This window comes from Oryzias latipes, chromosome 1 (genome assembly GCF_002234675.1).
Source record: "Oryzias latipes chromosome 1, ASM223467v1".
Lineage (NCBI taxonomy): Eukaryota > Metazoa > Chordata > Actinopteri > Beloniformes > Adrianichthyidae > Oryzias > Oryzias latipes.
This window is the reverse complement of record NC_019859.2, coordinates 17,841,252-17,864,083: the sequence shown is the minus strand read 5'-3', so window position 1 is coordinate 17,864,083 and position 22,832 is coordinate 17,841,252. Positions and strand designations below refer to the sequence as shown.

The 22,832-nt window shown below is 36.7% G+C and overlaps 1 protein-coding gene across 7 annotated transcripts in view; it reads left to right on the top strand.

The window, feature by feature from the left end:
• Positions 1-22,136, top strand: part of inpp4b (inositol polyphosphate-4-phosphatase type II B) — a 164,570-nt gene extending 142,434 nt beyond the window's left edge. For 5 of the 7 annotated variants that reach the window (XM_020703700.2, XM_023957535.1, XM_023957546.1 and 2 more), the window contains 7 exons: positions 921-1,044; positions 1,395-1,521; positions 3,853-3,993; positions 4,638-4,735; positions 8,481-8,593; positions 9,688-9,842; positions 15,818-16,014. In XM_020703700.2, the coding sequence (XP_020559359.2) occupies positions 921-1,044; positions 1,395-1,521; positions 3,853-3,993; positions 4,638-4,735; positions 8,481-8,593; positions 9,688-9,842; positions 15,818-15,992 (933 nt within the window). In that variant the 3' untranslated portion in view covers positions 15,993-16,014. Of the gene's footprint in view, positions 1-920; positions 1,045-1,394; positions 1,522-3,852; positions 3,994-4,637; positions 4,736-8,480; positions 8,594-9,687; positions 9,843-15,817; positions 16,015-21,442 lie in introns of those variants that run through there. The other 2 variants (XM_023957536.1, XM_023957537.1) reach the window with 2 other exon arrangements.
• Positions 22,137-22,832: the final 696 nt, after the last annotated feature.

Sequence of the window (22,832 nt, the reverse complement as noted above, 5' to 3'; positions counted from 1 at the left end):
TTGATTCCGAACTGTACGTCATCGACACGCAACAAACGTCATCATTTTGCGTTGAAGTAGGCGGGAACGAGAACGTAAACATCAACCATGGTGGACGATGCTGCTGAGATCAGTCAGTGGAAGGGAAGCGAGATCCCGATTGGATTAATATTTGGCTGATCGCTCTTTTCAGGCCAAACTCCAGGCTCTTATTGCAACTGCGTTGAAAAATTTTCCAGATAAATGGCAGAGCGTGGTGTTGAACCTTTCCCGCGATAACTTTTTTTTCTTTCTCCCCTTTCCACCGTGCTCAGAAGCGCGGGGGACCCGAGGCGATCCTCCTCCTCCTCCCTGTTTTCTGATCCTTAGATTCTCCAGAACGGGTTAATAAAGAGTCCATAGCATTTATTCTGGGGGGAACCTTCTTTTATTACCGTCCTCCGTAACACACAACATGAATGCGCGCCCACACTGCCTCCCCCCCCCCTATTCTCTATCGCGGCACGCGCTTGCATTCACACACGGGGCGCGCGGGCCCAACACATACACATTTCCATTCCACAACAGTGGGTACAGACGATCCCGACTCCATTGCCTTCTTAAAATGAGAAGATTGTAATTGTGCTGCTCCTTCGTGAAAATAAATTTAATATTACAAAAAGAGCTCCGCTTTTGACAACACTGTTGTTGACATCTGCTCCGCAAACAAGTGACGTCGTTCACCGTTGAGTATTCTTCTGGCTTCTCTTACATACAACGTTTACACAGAAAGTCCTCTGTGAAATATTTCAAATTCCTGTTCTTGCTCATCAAATGAAAGTATTTGTTTCCACTTTTGTCCTTGTTTTACGGACAAAAATACTAAAAGTCTGCATGTTTTTACAAGTCTGTACAATGACTATTTCTCGCTTATTTGTGATTTATTTGCTTCGGGTAAACAGCTGGCAGCCTTGGCCTGTGGTTTTGTCATGAGGTTGTATGCGGGGATGCAGGACAAAGGCTTTCTGAAGCAACTTCACCTTGTTGGCCTAGTTGCACAGTTTGAGAGTCTGCTCAGCACATACAGTGAGTACTTATAGATGGTTTAATTCCAGGATCTGCATAAAAAAAACCTTTCTAACAATTACATTAGTTTGAGGAGATTAGATCAGTAAGTGACTAGGGGTTGTTTTGTTGAAAAACAGTATTTCCCAGGATGTAACAATAAATATAAGCCATATTTTTTAATGGGGAAATATAAACAGAATAAAAAGTCTATAAAGCAAATGTCCTTGTCCGGAATGAATGAAGCTGCTGTTGATCCAGCTGATTCAGAAGTTCTTGCTTTTAGATAACAGACAGGAATGCACTCATTTTGAATGTACTTCCTCTGATGAGAACATCTTTGATGATCTCGTTCTATATTTCCCCTCAAGGTGAGGAGATTGGGATGCTTGAAGACATGGAGGTTGGAATTTCAGATCTCCACAAAGTCATGTTCAAGATCACAGAGGCCAAAACAGAAGACCCGAGTGACCTTCAGCCTTTCCTGTGTGGCGGGCGGTGAGGCATTTTTTCCCTTTATCATCTGTTTATTGATGAACAAATCTGAAAAGACAGTTACATGCAAACTGATAAGAACAAAAAAAACTATTTAAAGCTGTTTTCATACTAAAGTTAACCAGGACATTTTTTTAGACCTAAGATACGTTTATTTTACATGTACTTCAAGTGAAAACAAAAGGAGCATCAATCTTTCAATGAACTTTCATCTGTCCTGTTTAGTTGTCGATCCTCGTTAGCATTCTCTGTTTTTATCTGGTAAAGTCTCACAGTTTCCTCTTTATTATAATATGACATAATATGGAGATTTTGTAAGGGCTAATGGCCGACGGGGTGTGCATTATTAGAAATTAACTGTCAGATAAATGCAAATAGACATTAAAGAAAAACACAATTAGAAACAACAGACCACAACAAGAATCAAGTTTCTCATGCACGAGGGAGAAGAAGCCAGTGTGACAGAAAACATCCACCACGCTTCTCTTCTCAAAGGTTCTGCCTCTCCTCATGCTGCTTTTATGAAGAACACAAGTAGGAGGTGACAATTTCAAGACAAAGAGAAAAGTTCATTGGGGTTGTCGTATAATGACCCATTTGGTGGATTCTAAGTTCAAACAGGATCCCTTATCAGCTCAGGACAGTGTGTTGTAAAACCCCCTCATCCTAGCTGGGATGAGAAGCAGATGAACAAACACACAACTGTTTTCAGAAAAGGTCAGTCTGAGTTAACATTTAAACATACATTTAAAAAAAATACATTTAAGCAATGATAATAATAAAACAATTTCCTTCACACTAACCCACGCCGTGGAAGCCTACGACAGATCTTAATCAGACTAAATAAAGTTCCAAATAATTTTGTTTAAAGACCCACTCTGTGGAACAGAGTGCCCATGGGGGCTATGGGCAGGAAAGCCCAGTTTATCTTAGTTTGTTTAGTTTAGTTTAGCAATCAGCTATTGAATTTTTTGACTTTATGTTCTCTATGATTCATGTGTATTACACAATTACCAGCATGAAGCCCATTGAGATGACTATTGTTGTAAATATCGGGCTATATAAATGAAATTGAATTTAATTGAATTGAATTAAACATTGTGTTTTGATTGTTTTAACATGTTCTTGTGGCCTTTTTCTCATGATGGTGGGCATATATAAAGAAAAAATATTTTTCTGACAATGTCTTTATTTAAATCGTTGTGAATCGGGAGCACATGAAAACATGTCACTGGAAAAAGCTTGTAGCTGTTACCTAGTAGCTACAATCGATATGCCACAAGCTCCCGGCTCTGCTCCATTCTGATGCATCCACTTGAAGACAAATAGATCCATGTGTGCCTTTGTTTTCCCCGTCTGAGATGGCATCTGGCTCAAAACTGTACGGCTGGATCACTCCTTTATTGCTCGCCATTTTTGTAGGGTTGAGGGACAGTAAGCTAGCAGAGGAGCATGCAAACAGATGGATGATGGGGAACAGTCCTGCCCACTATTCAAAAGCAAAGTACTGCTGCTCTGCAAAAAACTATGTCCTAGAAAATGACAGAGGGTTTTAGATTTTGGCTAAAAAGTCATAATCATGTTTAACAGTCAAGTATCAGACACTGGTTGAGAGTGTCTGAGATGTTGTCATATTTCTTTTTTATTTATAAAATCTACTTTTACCTGTTTCTATACATGGTAGCGTGGGACTATTGACTTCAGCTTTCCTCAATGTCAACAAGGGGGGAAAATATATTTCACAAGTGTTGAACTTGACAATATGATAAATACAGAATAGTACAGAATCTTAAACATCAGTACTGTGCAGGTTTACATGCTATTTTCTAAAATTCTATTAGACTGAAGTTACCTGTGATCTGTTTTCATAGGAAAAGATTTTGCGTCATCGAAAACTCATGCCATGTGAAAGTAAATAATCACTTGCTGCCAGAACCAGGGAAGTCTCTTTGGAATTTAATTGAGTGAGCTTTACTCTACAAATGAATAACCATACTCTAGAAATGTGCACACAGCAAACGGCGCGCTCAGGTCTTTGATCCTGGGTATATGTCGTTTTAAAAAGTTCCCTTGCAGCAAGGCATGTACACTGCTTTCTAGCGTGAGACGGTTCATATCAACTTACTTTGTCAGTTGTTCTGTCAGCCTGCCAAACTTTTTTTTTTTTAGTTTGCCTCTCGGTCATCCATGAATTCCATTCTATTTCTTTTTTCAAACCTTTTCCCACACCTGTCTTCTGTGTCAAATTGTACAACTTCCTGAAGGCATCATGTTCTGCTGAGCTGCAAATCATATTGAGAGACTTTGTTTTACTTTTTTTCTTCCTGGTTTCAGAGACCATTTCACTGTCGAAGTGCCATTACCACAGCCGATTTTCCAAACTCTGCCAGAGGAGATCAAGAACGGCAGACCTCTGCGAGTGTTCCCGGTCCTGTTTAATGTGGGCATCAACGAACAACAAACTATAGCCGAGAGGTACAACAGACACTATTTCTTCTTAAATCATTCAACTCTAAACATGTTTTACATTCCTTTTTTTAACATGAATGGGCTACACTGGATCTGCTGCATTTTTCCCCCCTTTTTAGTAGACAAGAATCTTCTTAAATATCAGGATTAAATTCATATGGAAATTTATAGAAAAAAAAAATCCAGAAGGGGATTAAAAATACATATATTACACCCAAAAAAAACACAATAGTGGTTAAACATTTCAAGTAAAAAATCTGGCTGTGAGCAAAAAAATGCATGTTGAAATAATTCATGTTTTGTGTATTAAAAATCATATAATTTCCAAAACAGTGAACCAAGTGCTATAAACCATAAAAACAAAAACAAGTCAGTATGAAAAGAGCGTTTTTCAATTGCTTTGGAGAGGTGAGCTGAGGTACACTTTGATAAAAATCAAAAGTCACACCTTCAAACAAAAATTGAAAAAATAGATAAATAATAAAACTGTCACTGTGACTTATCAAAGTATCTTAAATAGGAGTCAAATAAACACTAAAACATTAATTTTGTGATCTTTCATTTTCTTTCTAGGTTTTACACTACTCAAGTAACAAGTGAAGTTAGCATCTGAATTCTATTGCACTAACTCCACTTGTTTGTTTGTGCAGGTTTGGCGATATCTCTCTACAAGAAAGAATAAACCAGAAGAACTTTGAGATATTAGACGCCTATTATAAATTATTAAGTGAAAAGGTGCCACTAGAATGTAAGTCTACTTTTCTTTACTTTGATTTGTTAAGATCAAATACAATTTATCTTCTTCTATCTTTATGTAACTTTTTAAAAATGATATGCTTGGTCTCCATTAAGATGGACAACATTAAAACATGTTTTTACTTCTACTTAAATAGCTGTATTTTGAAACTAGAAAAGTTGTATTTCCACCAGAAATATGTTTAATTGCGTAATTGCTGACAGTGGTTTAGGTATCTTTGTGTCAGTTTAGGGGCTATTGAAGAAAAAACCTTTGTCCCGCAAGTTTGAGGGTTACATTTATAAAACCTAGAGGCATTTCCCTACTTTTTCCTGAAAAGAATAATGAGTCTGTGACAAACGGTGATTGAGTCACAGCAGATTGTTAGAAAATTTTTTGTCTTAAAAAAAATCCTCTTTCTACACTCGTGCTTACCGTATGTCACCCACTCTAGATTTGCGAACATTCTGCAACACACACTAATGTTAAAATCAAATGAAATTGGATTAAAAAATTTCAAACAGCTGTTGTTCAAAAACTATTTGACATTTCCAAAATACAAGTAATGCCTGATTATCCCAAAGCCCCACTACATTTTAAAGTTTGAATTGTGTCTCTACCTGAAAAATTGCTGGAGGAGATACATTTCAAAAACAGTGTAGTGGAAGCACAGTCTCCATTGACTGCCATTATACTTAAAAATTTAAACAACTTCAAACATTTAAAAAACTATAAATATTTGCAAAATTGTTCAAAGACAACAGGAAAAAGACAAAGACCAGAGCAAATACATGTTTGAAATTTTGAAATAGCATAAAGTATGCTGAAGTTAAGATTTTCAGGACTTTGGAAGTTTCAGAAAAACCATAAGTTGCAGAAGAAATTACAATAATGTCCTTAACTAGTAGAACATTTTGATACTTGAATGGCAGAAATCAGATGAAGTATGCAGAAGATACGCGCCGACAAAAAACGTACGGAAGAAAACAGAAGAACAACAGTTTTGATAGCATTACCCAATCAAACTAATAATTTTATAATGCAATCAAACTACGGTATGATTACGTTATAGTAAATACTGTCTCTAGTAAACTTCAAATAGAAAAGTAGCCATTAGTTTAAGGTTCAATAAAACATGGGTTATTTAAAAATATATTACATTTCTTTTGATTAGTTCACTTACCCTAGCACGCATAAGAATTAGTTTGCCACAAAAATAAACAAGTGTACCAGGACGATATGCTCCAAAAACAAAAAGCTAAAAGAAATGACACTGTGTTGTCTTACATGGGAAAGTCATCAAAAAGTTGAGTGCAGAGTGTCATGTACAGAGGAATTTTGCCTCCGGGTCTGTGTCTCTGTGTCAAAACAGAGTTAGCTTCAGGTCACCAACGTCTTTGGCAGCTGGAAGTTTAATCAAAATGGAAGATCTTACATCTTGCCCTAAAGGCAGAAGGTGTGTTTTTTTTCTCATAACCCAAACTGGTCACCGATTCATTGTTCAATCAGTTGATTAAAAGTCTGTTAGAGAGCAAATTAATGAAAACAGAAAATATGATCTACATACATATGATTGCAACTGAAAAAATATGTTTTACAATTCCCACTTAAGGATTTTTTTTTTTTTAAACAAGTAACACTGAGATCTTCTGGTGCTATTAGGTTTTGATAAAAATAATCTATGAAAAGAAACATAACAATTAATCAACCTGGATTTTAGATCATTTTGAGGGTGATCAAAGGAATTCTATGATATAAAGAGATAAATGCAAAAGTGCAGTTAGAATGGATTGGATTTAGGAATTACTTTTCAAACATAAATGCATGGTTGATTTTTAACATGGTTTCCAAATATAAATGTACAAATTGCAGAATACTGTTTCTCCACTTCAAACCAAAAGACAACAGTTGGTAGTGCTGAGCTCAAACTAGTAGTGAGACCAGTCGAAAGTGTCCTACCAAAACTGTGTCTTCTTGCTGCAGAGATTCCCAGTCTTTTAAAAAAAATGCTGTCTAATAACCATCAACCGGTGCAGTCATATGTAAAAAATTTAGAGAGGAACCTGCAGGCAAGAAACAAAAAGAATATGCAAATATATAAACATCACTTAAGATCTAACACCATCTTTAACAGTTAGTAAAACGTAGAGTGACCAGTTTAGATGTAATAAATCTTTTTGTTTGCTTTAAGTGTCAGTTTAGAGATATAGCTCTGATCGTGTGGGATTTTTGATCACCGCTGTGATGAACCAGCAGGGGCGCTGTGGTTGACCGCAGCCTCCAGCTGCACACGAGTTTCACCTGTGCTCTTTGGTACAGACATCTTCTCAGAATATTATATATTGCCCAGTAATAAACGAGACTACAGACACTGTCACCTTTCCGGTAGCCATGAAGCCTGACACCCATGAAGAACACGGGGCAGGAGGCTCCGCCTTGTTTTATACAGACACATAACTTTGCGCTGCACAAAATATTTCCCAAACAAAATATGTAGTGATATTCATCGAAATCGAACAGTGCGCGTTCATGTTTGGTGTTAAAGAGTGAAGGAGAACAGTAATAACACCCCCCCCACACACACACACACACAACAAAATCCTCCAGCGCACTCAACAACACATGCAGTTTGTAATGGAAATGAATACAGTGGAAATTAATAATTAGAAGTTTAGAGAAGTTTAGATTTGTTGTATTTCCTCGCCAGACGTAAACTTCTGTTGTAGAATGAGGATGTGTATGTGCTGCTGAAACCGCGTGCATGTGTGTAAGAAAAGGGAGCGCGTGCAGCGCAAGAAGTGAGAGCCGTGCGCAGGAAGTGAAGGAGAACAGTAATAAAAGGTTTCCCCCAGAAGCCCTTCAAGTCTGAACACAGGACTAGCAGAAAAAGTCAATTATCAGCAAAGATGAATGTGTTTAATGTGTTTATTAAAGTTCCAATAACGCACCATATCCAGAACTTTAAAAAAAAACTTTTAAAAAAATGACGTCATCACTCACCACGGTGATGCGGTTATCGTCACACCCCTATTAAGACACGCTGTTGACAAATGTGGCACTTAAGTGTGAGAAAAAAAATGTAGTTCCTTTCTTTGAGTTCAGCACTGTTGTTTTTGTGTGAAACCATGCTCTTGTTTTTTAGCAGTCTTTCAAAATGTTTAGCTGAAAACAGCGAGTAACAATTAAGGTGAAATTTGGGCACAAAACAGAAACAGTTTGGTTTATTGCTACTATTGTTTATCTTTATTTGAAAACCAAACGCAGATGTTGACAGGCTTGTCATTGTGTCTGGGTTCACCAGATAAACCAACTATGCTCTGAGTAATGTGAGTTTCATAGTGAAAACTAATCTGAGTCCCTGATTGACCCATGTTCAATGTCAACGGGTCATAAAAAAGTTGTAAAAACGCGTGCTGCTATATGTGATGAAAAGAGTTTTGAACGTGGCAACCCGTAACACACAGACATTCCAAGGAAAGTGGACCCTTGAACATGCGTTGCTGATGATGGTGTGAACCTAGCTTTAGAGTTTACTAGTTTCTCAGAGTACAAATATGTTCTAATGTCATGAAATACACACGACTTACTTCTAAAGGTGCAATTAAAACCTGGTCATGAACTACAGCAATATTTGTCATGTGTATAAAAGTACATCCTAAATGAAAACATTTAAGGAATTTCAGTTTTCTTGCTATGTCTTTTTTTTCTCACAGGTGCAAAAGAGTCACTAACAAAAGTTTAACTTTTATGCAAACAGGTTTGCCATGTTTTCAGGCACAGACTGACATAAAGGAGTTACTTGAAACCCTGGGCCAGAATGTAGTTACAAAGAAGAGAAAGAATGTGGAAATTCTCTGGATTGCTGGAGCTGTGAGTTATTATAACTTTCTGTCTTTATCAATGTAAAATATTTCTTTAATCAAACTCTTGTGCTACGGATATGAACTGTCATCTGTTTCCCTTCCAAATTTGTCATGGAGACCAAATATGAAACTGATGAGCTCTTGACTGATTGTCTCTGTAATGTGAAGTTAATTCAGGCGTGATGCAGATCCTTGTCTTCTGATAGTATTTAGCTTCGTCAGGGAACCATGTTCTAACAATCAAAAACATGCTTTAGCATGTTATAAGTATTTACTCAGCAGTGCTACCTCGAATCCTACCGAAGTGTGTGTGGAGTTTGAACGTCTTCCTTGAGCATGCATAGATTTTTTTCAGGCACTCAGGCTTCCTCCCGCAATCCACCAATATGATTCATAGGTCAAATGGTAACTTAAAATTGTTGTTAAACTGGCCACACACACAGTCCTGGATGTGCCCCCACCTTTGCCCTGTAACCTCCAGCCTGAACAGTTATTGTTGCTTTTACAGCTGAGCTACATAAGAAGTCCAATTTTCCAAAAATTACATTTGAAAATGACATTTAAAATGCAATATATTTTAAGATACTTAAAAATTAATTTAAAACAAATCATGTATTGAAATGTCATTTTTTTAATATTGAATTGTAAATTGCAAAATGCATTTTCATTTGAAAAAAACACGATGTAAAATGCAATTGATTTTGTTTTAATTTATTATTTTATTAATAGAATAATCATGTTGAATTGTAAATCTTAATAGTGAATTCTAAATTGCAAAAGGTATTTTCATATTCCAAGCCTGAATTGAATATTGAATTATCAATTTAAAAATTGCTTTTTTAAATTGCATAATCAAATTGCAAATGAATTGACAATAGTGAATTATGAATTTAAAAAAAACTTCCACAGAACAGAAAATATTTTTAATTTCAACAGTTCAAGTGCACTAACTTTTTAATACAGAGCAATGATTTCTTTAATCAATGAAATGACCATTTAAAATAAATGAGTGGGTCTTTTCTCCATAAGTCACCACTGCTAACAACAATGTCACATTTTTCCAGTACAGATGGATGTAACTGTGTCTCTTCATCCCATCAGATCTGCCGAAGGTTAAATGGTATCAGGTTTACCAGCTGTAAAAGTGCCAAAGACCGAACATCCATGTCTGTCACACTAGAGCAGTGCGCCCTGCTGCGGGACGAACACCAGCTCAGCAAAGACTTCTTCGTTCGAGCTCTGGACTGTATGCGGAGGTGAGCTCACAGCAAAATACTGTTCGTCAGAGTGTGAAAGGGTGCAAGTTATTATTTTAATTCTGGCTATTCTGAACAGAATTGCTTTAAAACATCAATCTGCTTTACTAAAGCAAAAAATGATCTCATTTAAAGTGTCTAGAAAGTGCATGTGAGGTAATAAAAAAAAAAGACAGGAAGTTATTTGAAACCCTGTCTCTCACAGTTCCATTCACTCATGAAAGCACATAAAGTGGAGTAAGAAGGGAGTCAGACAATGGAGTATAAGGGCCACCATAAAGGAAAAATAAACGAATAAATGTAAGGGAATAAAGTTCAAAATTAATAAAAAGGAAGTTGTCAAAATATGATAAAGTCCAAAAATTGGATAAATTCCAAAAAATTGTGATGGAAAAAATCATAAAATTATGAGAAAAAGTCAACATTTTACTTAAGTTGACTTGTAAAATGATGATAAAAAAGTTTAAAAAGTTAATATTTTAAAATGTTGTTTTAAAATAATGAAAATGTTTTTAAAGCAAAATGAAATGTATTTAATAATATGATGGCTAATTTAAAATCTGTGTGCATGTTTTTCACAATTTCATGATCTTTTTATACATTTATGAGAGATTTATTGGTTGAGTATGTGATTGCACAAGGTCATATTTATTTATTTAATTATGAGCAGTTTGAGACTCCATACAAAGGTCCTTATTTTAGAATTAAAAAAATTGTAACTTTTGTATTGCATGATTATTATCTTTTTAATTAGACTTTTGTCACATAATTTTACAACATTTTTTAGATCATTTTAAGACTTTGCTTTCATATATTTTTTATTACCTTTTTTTATAGTAACCTTAATACACTGTCATGTATTCAGGCTTCCCTTTATTAGTTATAAGACACCACCCCATGCTGGTAATATTTCAGTAATTTTCCATTTTTATGTTTTCTTTTTTGTTCACATGGACTTACACTCAGAAATGTCAAATATTTGTAAAACTGATTTGTCACATTGTGTTCAGTATTCAGCTTATTCACAATAAACCACTCTAGAAGAAAAGACAGAACCAAATGTAATTGAATCTAAAGTAATGGCTTGCATTGAGATTTTTGTGGTATTTTTGCACCTTTTGACTTTTTTTTAAATATTGTCAGTCTAGCTTGGGAAAACTAAAATGTCACACACTTCACAAATCTAAAGTTTTTAATAAAAGGTTTCTTTAACATCCTTTAAAGAAAAGCTGTTGTTCCAAGTGCACATTTTACGTTGACCTGCCCCTACAACATCCATCTCACACATCAAGAGTATTTTGTTTGCACCGTCTTCCATGAGATTTGTTTCTTTTCTATCAGCTTGATCATTGCAGTTACAGTGCTGCCTGTTCATATAAGCCAGTGGGAGCAACTTTTGCATCTGCCTTGATAGACCAGCGTGTCTGAAGAAAAAGTGGCCTGCCCATACTGACTCATTTAAACTAGACAACTGGAAGCTATAAGATAATTTCGGAATTGTTGGAAAAGCGTGCAAACAAAAGCAAAATGACAAAGATTACAAAAAAAATGTAATCTATTTAAAAAGACATACCGCTGGTTGTGTCATCTGATAATTCTTCTTGTTTGCTTCATTAATCACAGTAACCCGTTTCTATTAGGTTAAACATGAACTTCATTTTTTGTCACAAGCATGCATACATGCAATTCATTTGTATGATTTGATCAAGACAATGCATGAAAAATAACTTTAAAAACCTGTTTGGTTACCCAGAATTCATTGTGAATAAGGACATGTTTGTGTCACCACTGAGATCTGACCCCAAACACACATTTCAAGGAGTTTATTAGTATATTGCCTTGTGTAATACTTAGTATCACCCTATGCTTTTGTTTGTTTCACTGATCTGAAAAGTTTTTGTTGGTTTATTGTTATCTCACAATAACACACATTAATGGACCCAAGTAATGTGGTTTTAACAAGAAAAAAACAGAAATAGTATCTGGTGTATTTCTATTTTAAAAATACATTGGTGACTTTATAAAAAAAGGACAAGCAATGGAATAAAGGAATTTTTTTTCAGAATCAATAGATCAAATTTTGTTCATTGCTTTAACTGGGTACTTCGATTTTATCAAAGTCTCAAACATACATGATTCAAGTTGTCTTCAGGAGGGTGACTGAATGGTTTTAATGCCTCCGTGAGACTCTCTGATTGGCTGGTGACCGGGTAACTCTGGTGCCATCCTAGGCACTTTACCATTGGGAGTTGGGTCATCTAGACCAGTGTTTTTCAACCTTTTTTGAGCCACGGCACACTTTACAAAAATCCAGCGGCACACCAGCATCCCCCAAAAAAAAAAAGCAGAAATTCATGGTCTGTATTGATCGACCCCCCCCCCCCCCCCCGCGCGCAAGCTCACGTGGATTTTTGTGACAATTGTGGCAGAAAAAGCAGGAAGTTGCGGCTGTTTTTTTCTAAGAGATGAACCACCAGCTAAAGACGAGCTTTAGCTGGTATCTTTGTTAAAACTGACTGACTTTATCAGCAGAATTAAGAACAAGGAAGTGAATACTTTAATCACTTCTGATTGGTCAGACTGATGACATGTGATTAAGCCTTCAAGAATGATTGGCGGAGACAGTTAAAGGGGCGGGACTTTTCCTTACACAGTTATAGCTGCAGCTAAATCGCGGTACCGTGATTCTTATCAAAATGTCTTTAATAGAATTAAATAAACACAAAGAAAAAGTAATTTTAAGATCTTTTATCTTCCTAACTACTCAGTGTTTTATCAGGGCCTGTTTGGGTGAACACAGAGCTGAAATCCTGGAGATGGAAAATGTTTTTAGATCAGTGAATGAGGGCAATTTCTCCATGGCGCACTTGACCATCTCCCACGCGGCACACTGGTTGAAAAACACTGATCTAGACCGACTAGACAGTGCGCTGAACCTTTTTTCTTCAATAATTTGTGAACCTCACTGGTGTCCATGGATTACATGAAATCTTTCCACCTTTATCCACCTTTGTCATGGTAGGGAGAACAGGTCAATACAATGGTGGGGTCATCTAAGATAGCACAAGGGTTAGGTGCAGGGTTTCGCTTTCCAGAAGACAGCTGAGATAGGCTCCTATAACCCTGAACAGGCTGAAGAAAGCATAGAAAATTACTGGGGTAATGAATCTTTTTTTGTTTTTTTCTGATAAAAAACTTTACCCTTAAAACCAATACAGCAGACCCTCATGAAGTATTCCAAGCTAAAGTCAATGAATGGCATACTTTTAACAGATGAATGTTGGTGACCTATTTACAGTGGAGGAAATAAGTATTAGGTCCCTTGCTGATTTTGTACCTACCAATAGTCTAATACTATTGGTAGGTACATTAAAAAAATCAAGAAATTGACTTTATAGTATTTTTTTTTAAAGTTACTTAACAGTTTTCATATAAAAAAACTGGCTTTATAGTATTCATATAAATTTATTTGCATTTCATTGAGCACAATAAGTATTTTATAATGCCTTGCCAGAAAGTACTTTATGGCAAACCCCCTTTTACTCAGGCGTTTCTTGCAGTTAATGAGCAGGTTTCTGCACATATTAGGAGGACATTTTTGGTCCACTCTTCTTTGTAAACAATTTCTAAATCATTAAGTTTTGGTGGCTGTCACTTGGAAACTCTGGGATTGAGGTCCGGAGACTGGCTGGGCCACTCCATAACCTTGATAGGCTTCTTCTTCAGCCATTCCTTGGCTGCCTAGGCTGTATGTTTTCCTGTTGGAAGACCCATCCACCACCCATTCTAAGCCTCCTGGCTCAAGGAGGGAATGAGGTTCTCAGTCAGGATTTACCGTTCAACGATTCTGTCCATCCTCCCATCAACACGGTGAAGTAGCCCTGTGCAGAATAACACCCCCAGAGTATAATGTTTCCCCCTCCGAGCATGAGAGTGAGGATATATATGTATAGCGCTTTTCTACCTTCCTCAAAGGCCCAAAGCGCTCTACAGTTACAGTCGCATTCAACAATTCACACACACTGATGGCAGCTCCGCTGCCGAACACTGGCGCCAACCTACCACCAGAGGCAAAGTGGGTTTCGATCTCTTTCCCGAGGACAATTCGACACATAGCTAGATGGGAATTAAACCTGTAATCTTCCGATCAGAGGTCGATCACCCAGCATTTCTCTTCCTCCAAACATGACTGGGTGAGTTGATGCCAAACAACTCCATTTTGGTCTCATCTGACCACAGGACCTTCTCCCAATACCTAAATCATTTAGGTGTTTATTGGAAAAGTTCAGACGGGTCTGCACTTGTGCCCTCTTAAGCAGGAGTACTTTGTATGATGTTAAACCATTGCGGCGTAAAGTATTACCAATGGTTTTCTTGGTGACTATGCTTTGAGATCATCAACCTTTTGTTTTATTTAAAGCCAATCTCTCACAAGAATGTTGAAGACTTTGTTATGAGTCTGAGACCTATAGGTGGATTGATGGTCATGGACAATCGCATCAACAGTTGTCATCTAGACCCCCAGCTTCTAGCTGATATAGTGTTTGGTATTCTATTCTGGTCTTGTGCAGGTCTTCAACCTTCTTCCTTAAATCCACTGAAAGCTCTTTAGTCTTTCCCATGTTGGAGAGTTTGAAGTCTGACTGATTCTGTGGACAGGTGTCTTTTCTACAGGTGATTAGTGCAAACAGGTGTCTGCAAAACAGGTGACAGGTTGATGAGGAGAGTCTTACTGGTCTGTGTGAACCTGAACTCTTACTAGGGGCTCAAATACATATTTCCCTCAATGAAATGCAATTAAATGTATATTAATTCTTTAAAGTTGATGTCTTGAGTTCTTTGTAATTTTCTATCTCTCACTGTTTAAATAAACTTAAAATTAGGATGACAGACTGTCAAAAGCTGCAAAATTGGCAAGGGATCAAATACTTTTTTTTCCTCAACTTTACATCTGGACACTTACCAGCACATTAGAAGCTCGATGGGTGTATTTGTGAAAAAGAAAATAGGAATTAGAATTGGATGAGACATCAGCATGTTCTTATTTTAGTTTTTTTTTTTCATTGTTACCAGTTCTAAAAAGCCACTGATTATTTTTTTTAATATATTGACATAAAACATTTTAGATGATACAGAATGGCATTGATCCAAGAGAAAGATATGAATTGGGTCAAAATACATTTATCATCCTACTGCCACTGTCAATATCAAGAATTAAATGAATATTATACCTAGAAGGTCAGTGATAATGCACAGCTTGAATATGACTTGTGTATTGTGACCACCTTAATTAAAGATGTTAACCGCAGTGGGTGGACATTTTTAGGTGTGCAATTAAAAACACGTTTGTTTTTATATGAAAGGAATGATAAAAGTTTGTTTTGTGCACGGTGCTGTAAATGACTTTTTTTTTACTTCTCATAGCTAATCGATTTCCCTGAAAAAATTGTTTTTTTAACCAAGAAATAAGTTAGTTTTAGCAACTGAAGTTGCTTTTCAAAGAAGTAGTTTGGCGTTTGGTCAGTTGTGCTGACAGACAAATCAAGAATGAGACCTATTAACGGACATATTGTAAGCACTTTGAGCGTATGGAAAAGCGCAGATAAATCCAATCCATTATTATTATTCTTAAAACATTGCCTGCCATTGATGTCATTTTTTCATTATATTCTCATTAAAACTGCATGCTAATTTCATCAGTCCTCGATGGATTCACTCTAATGCTGCGCTTGTTCTCAATTTACTGTTTCATCCATCACAGCTTGCTTATCTGTTGCTGCATTTGTAAGCTATTGATTTAAAATGTAATAATGGCTCTTGGTCTTTGTGGGCATTCAGGCACGATTCACCAAGCGCTCATAAGTGCTCAATCAGTGCAAGAAAGTCCATTAAGACAGTGTCTTTACCGTACTAATGCTCCAGACTTTTGATCTGTCTTTGTCCGTTCTGTTTCACTCTGATGGGCGACTCTGCAGTCGGCTGACCCAGGGAGACACGTGGCAGTGGGAGGACCCTGAAGCTGGCACTGTGACAGAGAACAAACCAGCATCACGCCACTTTTATCCCATTGCCCTGCTGCTCGTTAGCTCCCACTTGCTGGTGGTCTGGCTCATTTTAAGTCTTGTTTTTCTGCTTGCAAAATATCAATAAACTGCTGACAATGCTATCTCTACCTGCTTTCCTTCCTGTCTTCTGATAGTTTTTTATATACGTGGTGATACCATGATTTAACCACATGTCGCAGGAGCAAAAAATGCATATTAAATAAGAAAAAAAACTAATATAAATGGCTCTGGAGTACAAGTCACATTTTTATGGAGTTTGATTACTTGCTGTCCTGCATGATCTAAACTTTTGGAGGAAAACGATCAGATTCTCCTCCATGTTTGTTTTGGGTGGCGCTGTCAGTAGCAGATAATGATACACACACCTACTGTGCCCTAGAGGTTGTTAGTTGGAAAGGGCAACTGGTTGTTTATAGGGAAATGACAAGTGCAAGCCCATTTATGTTTAAAAACAATCCCAAAAAAGCCTCTTCAGAGGCACACCTCTATCTCAACTATGCAAAAAAAAACAGGACTTATGCTCTTATTAATATTGTCGGTCAAGGACGTTAATATCAAGGTAGGTGTACATAAAATGTTTACTCTGAGTTTTCCATTTTTCCAGTTAATTCCTTCTTTTTAAATATGAAATCGGGCTTTACTCATGTTTTTACTAACATCATCCTTTAACACCCAAACACCTTTGTTGACTGTTAAAGCTAAACCTGATATTAAGGATTTTTTTGTATTAAAACAGTACATTTGATCAGTCAACTATTTATAGTATGACTCTGATCCGAACTCCTCTTTTCTTAAAAATAAACCTAAATGGCATAGATTTATGCTGTGCTGCACACTAACCGACTGTATTTAACCTTATAATGGAAAATGTCACAACTTCTTATCTGATTCTTGGTCAATTTTTAAGGATAGGACCCTGAACTCTATAGATCCTGGTGGTAGATATGAAGCAGACATTGATTAGTGACACATTTAGGAACCAAGTGCATACAACACAGACAGGAGGTTTAAGCTGAACAGAATAATGAAAATAGGCAAAGACAGAAGATTGTTGATGTGAGAAGCACAAAAAAAGTAAGATCCTGTTGATTCGAAACAGTGAGGATGATTATGAAGGTGAGCAGAACTAAAAACATAACTTAGAATGCATACAGAATTAGAATTGCTGAGACCATTCTACCAACTGAAACAATACCAAACGTGATTATTTGTTCATCCATCACTTTGTGCGAGTTAGTCATGTCTGAGCCTATCCAAGTTGTCTTTTGGCAAAAGCGGTGTGCACTCTGAACATGTCACCGAGCCGTCAGAGGGTTCTGTAATGACTTTTTTGTTTTTGGAAGAAAAAATTGCTTTGGACGATTTTAAATAACTGATTTTATTATGGTTTGAATAGTCAAAGTTCAGAGCTTAAGGAATTAGTTTAGCAGGTTATAAACAGAAGAAAACGAGTTTTATTTACATTATTAGAAATATTAAATCATTTAATCAAGTAATGACTAAAATGAAGCAGCATTATATTTATTTCAGGTTTTGCTTTCACTTTGTTTAAAAGACGTTTGATTTTTTTTTTACTGCACTGGTGTGACAATAAAAACCATTAGTTTTTAATTTCATAGCCATGCTTCTCCCTTCTCAGGTTAGCAGCAGTCTGCTGCAGTCCAGCTGACACTCAGGAAAAAGAAGAGTTCTGTCATAAAAGGTCTCCAATCTTTCAAAGCCCACTCAAAAACAAGTCTTACTGTCAGTGAATACTGACAGAAATCAGTATGCACTGTCCTTCAGGCGATGTCAGCATAATCAATTGAGATGACCTTTTACAAAACGGGAGTAACCAAAGCAGGAGCTCTATCAGTGGTGGTGGTAGTGCTATACCACCTGCCAAAGGACAAAATGAATGGCTAAGGAGGTTGTTTAACATGTAAACTACAACATTTGAACTCATTTAATGTTTTATTTATTTTATTCTCTGGGACTTTTTAAACATATTTATTTGACAAACATCAATGAAACAGTTCGTCTCAAATATGTATCACTCATCTGCTCCTGATGTAGGACATGAGGCAATAAAACTTCAATAACAACAAAATACATCGACCTCCTTTGAGCCGACACTACGGAAAATCCAACTGTAACACATCTATAGACTCATCCCACATCCTTATTTAGTTATTCTGCATTGATCCACTTCCCGTCACACTCCTTTTTTCTTTTGTAGTCAATGAGCAGAGGAGGTGGTCTTTTAAATGCACTAATCTAAACTGTGATTATTTTGGTTCTGAAGTGAAACGGATCCAAAAATCAAAGTACGGGCAGAGTTCACCAATAGTCTCTAGAGGTTTGTAACATCAGTCAAATTTTCACCTCCACCATATGGTTCTATTTGGACTATTAGTAGACACCAGACACCAGGAGACACCTTAACATATCTAAATCCTAACATAATCTCTCACCTCTAGTTCACACAAAGTTCCCCTCTACTTAAAATATAGTGGGTTCTCTCAGCATATTATAAGATTATATCAGAGTTTCTATCTGCTGATATTGATTAAAAGATTTTCAAATCACATGGGTTGATATTTTATTCTGACCATTAAATCACAAATGTTTGGATTAAGTTTGGAAAGCAGCTACATTGACTGCGACGTATCATCTTTCCTTTTTAGAAGTTTCGGAAGACTCAATGATGAAATTTGGCCTTATTTTGCTTCAAAAGACTCTGTAGTTCTCTTCTTATCTTTTTTTGTTAAATTATTTAATATTTGCTTATTGCTAACTTTTTAAACTGAATGGAGATTTCACACTGAAAGGTCTTTCTACTGTCTAATGAGCAAAAGGAGTCTTGGCCTACAGAAAAAAGTTTAACAGTAACATCCTTTTCGTATAATATAGCTGTAGCTCAGTGGTCTCCAACATTTTTCAGACCACAGACCAGTTTATGGTCAAAAAATTTTTTCACGAACCAGTCCGAACGCGGCCAAAGATAGTGGTAAACATTTTTAAGCTTCCAGTTTCTGGAAGTAATTTTCCAAATAAAAATCAAAGAATTTTTCTTTAAAAAAGATCTAAGAGCACTACATTTTTTCTTTTATCTTTTTTTTTTTATATGTCGAAGATTCAATGACACAAAGTTGTTGATTTGTAGAAGTTGTTTCTGATTTGTAAATACCTCAGTAAAAATAACAATAAAGTTTTTTTAATAGAACACCATTGAGAACTCAACCCAGTGTAAGATCATTTTTCAGGGCAAAAAGATTGATCACATTTAGTTTTTACATAAATTCGGATTCATTGTGCTTTTTTAACAAAGAGGAACCTTTTGTGTGCTCAGGTTTCATAACAGATGCCTGCCTATAATTCACCCTTCCAGTAGGAAAATTTCTTAATGTCCCTTTTACAAGTTTACACAAATCAGAAACTATTTGATTGAATCTTCATTCTCTGTGAAATGCGGCTGGTTTAACTTTAGGGTTTGTGATGAAGATTTTCCCTTTAACGTCAAAGCAAATGCTCACAACTTGACACTAACTTCAGGTGGGATGGCTAAATAAAGCAAAATAAAATTAAACGGTTTTAAAACTGATATTTTCTAAACATAAAAATAAATGTGAATCCACTGTGTCTGCATCTTTATTATCTGCATGTGGGAATCGTTCAAAAGTCAGTTGCCACATAGGCAGAGCATTCTGAAGGAAGACTCTTGGTTTTGTCTTGGTTTTGTCTGTTAATAGCAGCTTTATTTTTTTTTTTTAAGTCAGAGGTTCTTCTTCCGTTTCCCCCTTGGCGCTTTTCTCCCCGAAGAAACTTTCCAATCAGTTTTATTGTTGTTGTTTTTTACCGTGTAACCCTTGTGCTATCCTAGGCACTTTAACATTGGGAGTTGGGTCATCTAGACCCACTAGACAGTGCTCTGAACCTTTTTTCTTCAATGATTTGTGATCTTCACTGGTGTCCATGGGTTACATGAAATCTTTCCACCTTTATCCACCTTTGTCATGGTAGGGAGAACACGTGAAAGTAAGGGTGGGGTCATCTAAGATAGCACAAGGGTTAAGCGGTGAGCTAACTTTGAGTTCGAGCATTGGCTTGAAGTCACATGATCTGTCAAGACAGATGGCTTTGGTGAACAGAATCTTGTTTTTCAAAATAAACATTCAGTTTTGTATGAAAAAAAATAAACAAAACGGAAATAATCTGAACAAGCATATGCATTTTTTTTTCTGTCTGCGGCCCGGTACCAAGTTGCCCCAGAGCGGTACCGGCACCCCAAGGGGTTGTGGACCACTGCTGTAGCTGACATCTGACGGTAGCGTGGCAGATTTTGTTTTTTAATAGTAGTTTCTGGAAATATTTCTGGGACCAGTCATTACAATCTTACCTATGAGTGATGTTACGGCCCTCACAGGAAAACCTGTCTCAGTCTAGTGGAAATGATCACAAAGGGCCAGAACATTAAAACTGGACACCAGGAAGTTATGGAACACAGTTTATTGGGGGATAAAGAAACTGTGTACTGTAAAGCAAAAATAAGTTACTGTGCTAGTTCAAACAAAAGACAAAACAGAGGGATTGGGATGGCCAAACGAAATAAATCAGGAAGACAACTGATCCAGCCACATTGACCAGAGTCAGCAGTTCCCTGATATGCTGCCTAACAATGTCTAACTGATGAAAGGAAACAAAAAAAACCTGCAAATAAATACTACCAAGGTCCTTTCCCAAACTAAAATAAAAAAACAGCAGTATAAGATCGCTGAGGACCATGGCGGGAAAAAAAGAAACAAACCAGCACAGCTCCATCTCAAAACCCAAATGCTTCTCAGTCTCCTGCTCTGCTCTCTCTCCCCTGGATCAATGTGGGGTTCAGTGTCTTGTGAAAAACCGAACCTGCGATCAGAAAATGACCACTCTACCTCTGCACTGCAGCCCCCACAAAAAACATCTGCCCATCTTTATCTCTAGATCATCCCTTCAATTGCTATTTATGTTAAGGGTGATGTCATAGAACTACATCAGTCACTACATGTCTACCCAACTGAATCTTACTTTTTCTTTTTAACTTTCTTCTTGTTAAGCCATTTGTTCCCCCTGTACCCTCTTTTTGGGACCAGCAGCAGTCGTGACATTTGAACGTCTTCATTCAGTAGAGAAAATAGTATATATTTTTTCATTCAAACACACGTGTTGATTATGGTCAGTTCCAACTTTCCTGAAACCATCCAATCAAACGTCTTCATAAAAGGAAAGACCTCTTGGGTTTCTTTTTAAATCTGAAAAGATTTTTAAAAATGAATTCTTGTCTCTGTTTTCTAGAGGGTTCGACCAAAGTTTTACATCATACCAAAAATAAATAAAAAGACCAAAATGCAAAAATCCTGATGTTTGATTACAAAAATGAATACTGCATTTTTAAGAGATTACATCTTTTTTGTTTCTTTGTTTACTCTATAAAACCTCACACTTCTTTCCTTTTTTTGTCCCCCCCCCCTCCCCTCCCCTCCCATCCATTTGTCTTGACCTTTACTTAACCATCAGAGAAGGATGCCGGATTGAGAACGTTCAAAAGAATATTAGATGCAGGAAATATGCCTTCAACATGTTGCAGCTGATGGCTTTCCCCAAGTGCTACCGACCACCGGATGGGACTTATGGCAAAGCTGATTCTTAAAGACCAAACTACCCCTTTTGTGAGGTACAAATAAAGAGGAAAATATAACGGCTCCAAAATACATAGGATATGTTCAGTCTAGTAGAAGAACAACTACCATGCAGTCCTTCAACATTGTGTTTTTATTCTGTCTTCTTAAACATAAATGACTTTGCTGAGCTACTCATAAAGTGAATGCACTTTTTTCACATTCATTTGGCCATGTGCATGCAATTTTGTGTAATTTAATGTTTAAAAGTAGTATATGTGTAAAAGCAAAAGTTTTTATTTCTATCATTTTGACTGAACAATATGCAGGAAAAAGTGTATGCATTGGTTATGTGTGTGCGCAAACCTTGATGACAAAACACAGTGGTACTGTGGGCAGAGCATAGCTGTAGCTAAAGAGTGTGTGGTAAGTGTGTGTTTGCACTAGGTGTAGTTTGCAAAACTGTGTATGATCGGTGAAAGACCTCAAGTGTATCTTTTAAGGCAGAGTAGCTTTCATTTGTATACAAAATAATGTTTTGCTCTATCATTTTGTATGGTTTTTAAATTAATAAAGCCCTGTTTGTGTCATTATGGGCATGTGGTTGTGTATTGTTTTCATATTAGAATAATTTTTCTGACACAATATTTAACGAAATCGTATTTTTATGTTTGCTCATCGTTTTATTTCTTGTGAATTGTCAGCAAAACAGCTGGTGAATTATTAGCAAGAGACATACTTTTGCAAAAAAGTATTGTCCATCCCCATCAGTTCAGGGGGTGGGAGGTGGGAAAGGGGTGGGGGGGGGGTTTGTGTAGGTCTGGGGAGGGGTCTCTATTTTCATTTCCATGCTCGTTTTTATATTATTTATTTTATTTTTCAATTCAATTCAGATATGTTTTATTTCAAATCAAAACAACAATTATATAAAATAAAATAAGTCAATGTAAAGCACTTTGTGTTAAGTTTTTATAGTAAAAGTACCATATGTATAAAGCTTGATTTGATTTGATTTGATCACGATGCAGATAATATTTTTATTTTCAGTAAAACTTTAAGGGACATTCATTCATCTTCTTCCGTTTGATCCCTTTCGGGGTCACGGGGCTGCCGGAGCCTATCCCGGCCACCTATGGGCCAAGGCAGGGGACACCCTGGACAGGTCGCCAGTCTGTTGCAGGGTCACAATCACACATCCGTTCACACTCACATTCACACCTATGGACAATTTAGAGTTGCCAATTAACCTATGATTCCTGTTTTTGGACGGTGGGAGGAAGCTGGAGACC